The following is a 7,264-nucleotide window of genomic DNA, read 5'->3' as shown; positions in this document are numbered from 1 at the left end:
AACATGATAATCATGTTTATTAAACTTTACAAGGTATGTCATCTTTGCACATAATCTATTCATACAAAAGTGATAAAGTAAAAAAATCATTAATGCTTTTTAAAAATGTATTTACAGTACTTATGTTAATCACTAAAAAATACAACCCAGCATCTCAGTCAAATCGGATTTTACAATAAAATTGTACATTTATTCACTTGTATCGATTGGCTTCAATTGTGTTATAGGACAAAGCAGTAAATCACTATGTTGGAGGACAAAGTACAGTAGAAGATCAATTTGATTTACATTAAAGTGATTTACAGTCATTATTAATATGTAAATATAATTGTCCATTTGCACAATTTTGAAAATAAGGTGATTCTCTCTCTACTTCAGTTTTCCAATGTAGCCGCCAGCAACCACATTTCCCCTTTTACTGAGAGAGAAGTCCAGTCCAGCACACAAACCTTTTCACGATATTTCTGTAATCAACCAACAGGAAGCATATTTTCAAAATACAACTGGGCCTAGATTTTCTTCCCCTTTTACAGAGTGTAGTGATGTCACGCACTGATCCATTTACTATCCCAGCTGTAAAATAATGATACTCCTTGAATGAGACCAGCTCTCTCGTGTGCAGCCTTCTGTTTGGGGACCCAGTGATTTACCAATGGCGCTAGTAGTCAACCAATATGTGGCATTGTCTCTTTATAGACAAACCTAATTGTGAAGAGTTCAGCAAAGCACCACAGGTCAATCAGGTTTACTATCCTGGACAGTAACTGCATTAAAAAACATAGTTGTCATTGGAAAGGAAAGTGACAGTGCTTGAAATAATCTGTGTGATGTAAATTCACATTTCATTATTCACATGGTACAAAAGGACATGGCGGGGCTGTACATTTGAAGCATCTTGTCACAAAATGTTCTGAAAGTAGTCCATGACATTGATGTCAGTGCATTCTTCACAAGTAGAATTAAGAATTATTCATTTCGATCGCGACTAAACATCAGCCTTCTGGTCACTTGGCATCTGTTTAAAAAAAAATAGAAATTATGAAAACAGTGACAAAAGTCCTTCAAAAAATAAGTTAATGTTTGAAATCACACCTACCATTGGCATTTCAGATTCTCTCCTAATTACTGAAATAAAAGCAAAAAAAAAAAAAGATTATTTCTGGTACATAAAATCTGATTTAAATAACGTTTCCAGCAGCTGTGAAAATTTGCAGTTCATTATTTCTTATAGTTCCAAAACTTCTAATCATATATAAGGAAGTAATGCCGGCTTTGCCAGCGACACCCACAACTAGAGAATTAATTTTTTTTAAGTTTCAGTTCCTACTTAAAGAATGTTTCCTTCCTTCCCCTCACCCATTTCATTTTCCCTGTACCAAACACCATAACTTGGAACTTGTGGCTTGGAACACCATAGATGACATCTCATCCAATGCTGCTCGATGGCTGGATATGGCTCAACAGAAGGTGCACCAGAGCAGCTCAGTGTTACTCATCTGCGGCTGTTCTTCCTTCTCTCGGTGGGAGCAAGGTCGGTGGGGGGGGGGGGGGAAGCATGACTTATGTTGGTACATTATCTACTCTCTCTTCATCCAACTACTTTATCCAACTACGACATAAGGAAATGTGAAGATTGTAACTAATTAGGCAACATTCATAGCTTTAGACGCCTCTAGATTTCACTTGAGCAAACTATTCAGCCAACATTTTCCTGCTCAGTAAGATAAGGGTATTGAACTTCCAGTGGTTCAGCTAAGAGCTTATCTAAGTCACACAACTCTGGGAAGTGAATAGAAGGACAGAAGCCATTCAGAGTCTTTCAGATTCTGTTGCATCTTTCTTTTTATTAAGCCTTGGAACTTGCACGGTTGGCACAACATATGGTTAAACTGAATTGTCAGGTTGCCAGATGATGGGCTTATTCAAAAAAAGGCTAACCAAAAGTATTTTAAAACATAAGATGATGTCATAATTTATGTGATAAAAACTCAAATGTTTTAAAAGAAATCAGAAACATTTACACAACCATCATACCTGGACGGCATTTTCTCCTGAATCGCAAACCTGTCAAGATGGCTATTCCAGATAAAAGTGCCCCAACAATGACGAAGACTGCTGTGATAACCTTATTCTTTTTCTCTTCACTTTGGCGACCATGATTAGGTAGATCCAAGACTGGAACTGAAAATTTTTGGAGAAAAACGTAATTAACTGTAAATTCCAGCTTCAACCTTTGTATGCATAATAATGTCATTCATTTCTATTCTCTATGACTATATTAATTATCAATAGATATGTTGAAGTTCAAACAACACTGAGGAAAAGGACTGCAACAGTTTAAAAAGAAGGCCCATAACCTTCTCAGGGAAAATAGTCATGAGCATTAAGTACGGTCTTGTAGCATTGCCCACATCTTGAGAACAAATAAAAACAGTATCAATTCTTTAAACAGCCATTTTCTGAGATTGGTTTGCATAAATACTATGAACTTACTTGGAAAGTGTTTCTGCACCTCGTATTTCTTCTCTTCCACGTTCCACACAGCACAAGTATAATTACCTTCCAGGGCACTTTCTGCTACTTTGATTGGAAGCGTGCTGGTGATCTTGAGCAGCCCCTGTCTGGTTTTCACACTACTACTTTTAGCCTCGAATGTGAGATTCCTTTGATCATAGACAAACCAGTGAATCTGAGCCAGTGGGTATCCAGTCGTTTCACAAGTGAGCTTTGTTGTTCTCATTGTTTGTGTGAGATTTGGGAATAAGGTCACTTCTGGCAAACTGTATGGAGCTAAAAACAAAAATTACATTGATATTAATGTAATGAGAGAGAGCTGTAGAATAATACAGGGGCAGCTTGTACACTGCCCTGCCCAACCCAGCAAAAAATAACAACAGTTCTTGGTAAACAATAATTCCCAGATTTATGACATTAGTCTGGTTATATTCAGGTTACCTTAGGCTAGGGCTGTGATAGAGGAAACATTTCATGGTACCAATTTGTCATTTTGATTTGATTTCTGAATACCTGAATTTGAAACTGTTCAGGGAGCTTCAGATTAGGCTGCACCTTTCTCTTTATCATTTTTGTCTTATATAGAAAGTAGCTTATTGATACATCTTGCATTTTTTCTGGTGTACATCTGATTTCTCTGCCAATCTAGTGATGGATTTGCACTGATATTATTGCTTAATTAGTATGGATAGGTAAGGAATGAAGCAGGATTTTATAAACCCCCAAATCCACCATAATTTAATAGGGTACAGTCTAATGCCCATGTTAACTAACACACTTGCAATGTTTGAACAATATTAAAAATGGAGAATAAGAAATTGAATTTTTAAACTGCAATGCCCCTAGTAACAATAATTCATTAAAAATATATACTTAAATTAATCCCTCTCCACAGCACTGTTTAGCACCATTACAAACATCATCTGATTGAAAGGGAGGTTATCACATTTGTACATTGCTGCTGATTAAAAATATATAAAAGTATTAGCTTGACTCAGTTTGGACCAATCCCACTCTGAGTGGGTTCAAGTCCCAGTTTGCACTGAGACCATCTTCTCACCTGGCACTTCAATGCAGCAATGAGGGATCATGCATTGTTGAAAATGTCGTCTTTCAGATGAGACATTAAATTGAGACGCCCATCTACGTGCTCAGGTGGATAGAAAAGTGACACATTTCAGGGTGTTCTCCAGTTATCCTGGCCAACATTTGTTGTTCAACTACCACCACCAAAAAACAGATGAGCTGATGATTCATTCAGTCATTTGCTGTTTGTGGAACTTTTCTGTATGCAAGTTGGCTGCTGTAATTGATTACACAACAGCATTGGCTGCACTTCAAAGCAATCAGTTGTTGTAATAGGTTTTGGGATATTCTGAGGATGTGCAAGGTGCTATATAAATGTACAATCATTCTTTCTTTCCTCCCCAAACATGACCCACATTATAGCATTCTGTTTGCCTAATGCACATGTCAAGTTTTTATAGGATTAGAATAAAACTGGAATTTGTTGCCAATTAGAGGCAACCAATATTCTACAAGAAAAACTAGCAGAGAAAGTAATCTTTAACCCACCTTTAACCTTCAGTGCGATGTCTTGACTGGCATAACCAGCAACAGTTTCCAAATAATATTTATATGTTCCACTATCTGACAGTTGTGTTTTCTCGATTACCAGTGATATATCTTGTGAATCTTGATGAAGTAATTTAATTCGACCCTGAGCTCCTCCGACACTTTCCTCTGAGTTAAAGACAGTTGTTGTTTCTCCATCTTCTCCACATTTAGTCAGTTCGATGAGACCAAACTTGTTCACCTTTGTTGATTTGAATGTGCATGTTAGTTTGGTGTCTTCATTAAATATTCCTGTCACTGAATGGTCACAATCTAAAGTCACGAACTCTGAAAAACAATCATTTTCATTAAGTCAGATTACCTCAATGACAATCGGTGTTGAATGAGTTATATACTGAGAAGCACTTCAGTACTTACTCTGTGCAGAAGGTGTGCTTGTGTATAAGATGACATAAAGAAGACTTATTGTATGATATGAACCCATTTCCAAACTTCAGTTCACCTGCTGATATAAGGACAATACAGAAAAATCATTAAACACTCAGGGATCTAATCAAACCTGATTTCACTTTTCTTTTGTATCATTAGTTAGGTTTTGTCAGGAATTTCAAGTAACCATATATCACTGAACTAAAACTCACATCAGATACATTTGCAGTGCTAGAAAATTTTGAATGATCTGAATTATTTTATGTGTTACTGTTAAAACTAACAAGTGCATTTTGTAGTGTTTTCTTACAATTCTCACAGCAAGAATCCCAGAATCTGTGAACTGACAACAGTATACAAATGAAATTAATAATAATTCCATACTTCATTTATTAGTAGCACTTCCTTTCTTGCTAATATTCTCCACTGCTCTCCTCCTCTGTAGTCATTGACTCCATGAGAGAGAGTATTCAGTTCCACTGGCAACAGTTGGTTTCTGATACTTCACTCAAATGGCCATTATTCATTGTGCAAGCCCTGATATAAAAGGGCAGATTTTTCATGGAGGTTCCCCGATCTCCCACCTTAACTTCAGTGGAAGATCAGTGGAAATCCTGTTTGGAGGAGTGAGTGTTGGCAAGTTATTCCATCACAGGTTGCATTGCAACTGAACAGTCAGAACAATCCTAGAGCTCCACAACCAGCGATTACAACACAGACCTTCCTGGTCTCTCTACAGCTCAGCAATTACTGGACAGACACAATGTGCAATCAGTAATGACTCATTTAACTAACCTAATACTTTTCTCGTTTATCTCTGTGTTTAACAATCTCTGAATGTTTCCCAGCCGTTCCATCGGCTGCCTGAGTTTGCGGTGGTAATGAGACAAGGCCACATTTCTCAGGCTAAGTCCCCAAGAAATTAAGCCAGTTCAGCAGTTTTATTGCAGTGAGGAGACCAGTGTCCACATTGCACCAATGCAAGAGGTAACTGGGGCATAAATTTGTTGTTGTTTCTGGCATGAGAAGCAATACAGATTTCTATGTAACTACTGCTCTCTAATGGAGCCACAGAACCCAATGGACTGCACTTGAGATTTTTTTATTTTATTTTAGTATTCCACTTTCCAGCACGAGTTATTTGATAGAGACCAGCAGTGGGATCTCTGGCTGCTATTACTCCTTTCTAGTTACAGGAATATTGAGGCTGATTGTACTGAAAATGTTAAACCGTTTACTGCATTTATTTCTGTTGAACCAATATCCCCCCCCATCCCTTAACCCAATTTTCCTCAATGCGGGGGCAAGAGGCAGTTTCTGGTTCCAAACATCCGGGCTTTTTAACTTCTAAACCTGAAAATAAAGTTAAGAGAATTTAACCCTTTCATATATTGAAGTGAAAGTAACAGTATGTCAGAGATTGCTGAGAGATAGTTTGCTCACAGATGCTTATTTGTTTGATGTGAGTTACTGTTTTAAAGTCCAAAATGTAGGGGCTCATTTATCTCTGATTTTAGTACAGCGACCCTCCCAAAGCAAGACACAGAGACCGACACATATTCACACACACACAATGTTTTGCACAAGTATCAAGGAAGCAGTATGCTTTAAGTTTTTGATTGTCAGACTGTACCTCAGTTCCAACCACAATGCGGAGATCCAGCCAGCTCAACGCGAAACAGGGGTTCAAATTGACCCAAGAAAAGTCACCATTCAAATTCCGAGGCCTTGACAATTGTTGCGAATGATTCCGGGATCTCAGGTGAACCCGGAGCCAAGCGCTGGGATCTACGGGGAGCGAGTGGGACTGTCGGCTCGAGCCCCTCTCCAGTCTGGGAAAGCGACCGGCGCCTGTTACCTTGTGTCGGTACAAACAGTGAGCAAGGTTGTCTGGAGCTCCTCCACTGTCTCTCTGCAAATCGGTGTTGGAGAAAATGAACACAGCAAACAGCTGGCTCTCCTGCTTTCCCCCCTTCCTCTTCCTTGTCTTTAAACTTTCTGTTTCGATGTGAATGGACAGCAGCCGAGTTGGCAAAGGAAGAGTTTCGATCGAAAAATAACCCAAATGTGTCTGAGCTGTCACCGATCTTTCCCCACCAGCACTGCTGTTAACTTGCAGTTAATGGACAATTAACCCCCAAACTCCTTCTTAACAAAATGCTCCAGGAAGTAATAGGAACGGTGGATTCAGACACAGGAAACTGAAAGCAACTCGGTGGGAAATACCCGGGCTTTGTGTAATATCAGAAATCCCACTTTTGTTCTATAAAAGAAAGCTGCACCCCTTTCACAAGTCCACATTATCTGTACTTTCCCATTATTATCCTGTCAGGGAGGTTATTCCAAAAATGTTATCTAAAGAAGTTCCTCCAAATTCTTTTTTTAGTTTTACGAATTCAAATTTTTGTCCTATTAAGTCGACCTACTTTGAACTAATATTCTGAGCTTATCATATCTCAACCAGTTACACACATAAACATTTCACAGTGACACGAAGGCCCAGAAATTCGTCTCGGGCAGTGGTATTGGATTGGCCGCCTGTTATACGCAGCGCCTGATATTCAGTTCTAATGGGCCGGATTTTCCGACCCCCACGGGTGCGTACGAGGTGCGTACAAGGTGTGTATGCACCCATAGGGGCCGTGCAAGTGCTGGGTTTAGGCATGAGACGCGCACGCGCTGAAAACTGGCACTCCGCCTGCCCTGGAGAAGGGCCTCTGCGGGGGGAGAGTTCCACTTTCTGCAC

At 39.0% G+C, this 7,264-nt stretch overlaps 1 protein-coding gene across 2 annotated transcripts; it reads right to left on the bottom strand.

The window, feature by feature from the left end:
• Positions 1-6,972, bottom strand: LOC147102750 (CD276 antigen-like). 2 transcript variants are annotated; one of them, XM_085963514.1, is made up of 7 exons: positions 6,377-6,972; positions 4,507-4,594; positions 4,090-4,416; positions 2,494-2,790; positions 2,035-2,181; positions 1,097-1,125; positions 1-1,015 (listed from the first exon to the last, which is right to left on the bottom strand). In XM_085963514.1, exons 2-7 carry the CDS (start codon positions 4,571-4,573, stop codon positions 986-988), a joined length of 897 nt encoding a protein of 298 aa, XP_085819640.1. In that variant the 5' UTR covers positions 4,574-4,594; positions 6,377-6,972; the 3' UTR covers positions 1-985. The 2 variants fall into 2 exon arrangements, with proteins under 2 accessions (XP_085819640.1, XP_085819639.1); XM_085963513.1 differs by having other exon boundaries at positions 6,152-6,971.
• Positions 6,973-7,264: the final 292 nt, after the last annotated feature.

This window comes from Somniosus microcephalus, chromosome 21, assembly GCF_052327205.1.
Source record: "Somniosus microcephalus isolate GS21.2 chromosome 21, FLI_Smic_1.0, whole genome shotgun sequence".
NCBI lineage: Eukaryota > Metazoa > Chordata > Chondrichthyes > Squaliformes > Somniosidae > Somniosus > Somniosus microcephalus.
The sequence above is the reverse complement of the archived record's forward strand: the minus strand, read 5'-3'. Positions and strand labels throughout refer to the sequence as shown.

Excerpts from the sequence above, each read along its gene's own strand:
- LOC147102750 (XM_085963514.1), bottom strand. The coding sequence starts at position 4,573 with ATGGGTTCATATCATACAATAAGTCTTCTTTATGTCATCTTATACACA. Across the intron at positions 2,182-2,493 it reads GGTGCAGAAACACTTTCCAA|TTCCAGTCTTGGATCTACCT; the intron begins GTAAGTTCATAG and ends AAAAATTTTCAG. Across the intron at positions 1,016-1,096 it reads GAGAATCTGAAATGCCAATG|ATGCCAAGTGACCAGAAGGC; the intron begins GTAGGTGTGATT and ends TTTTTTAAACAG.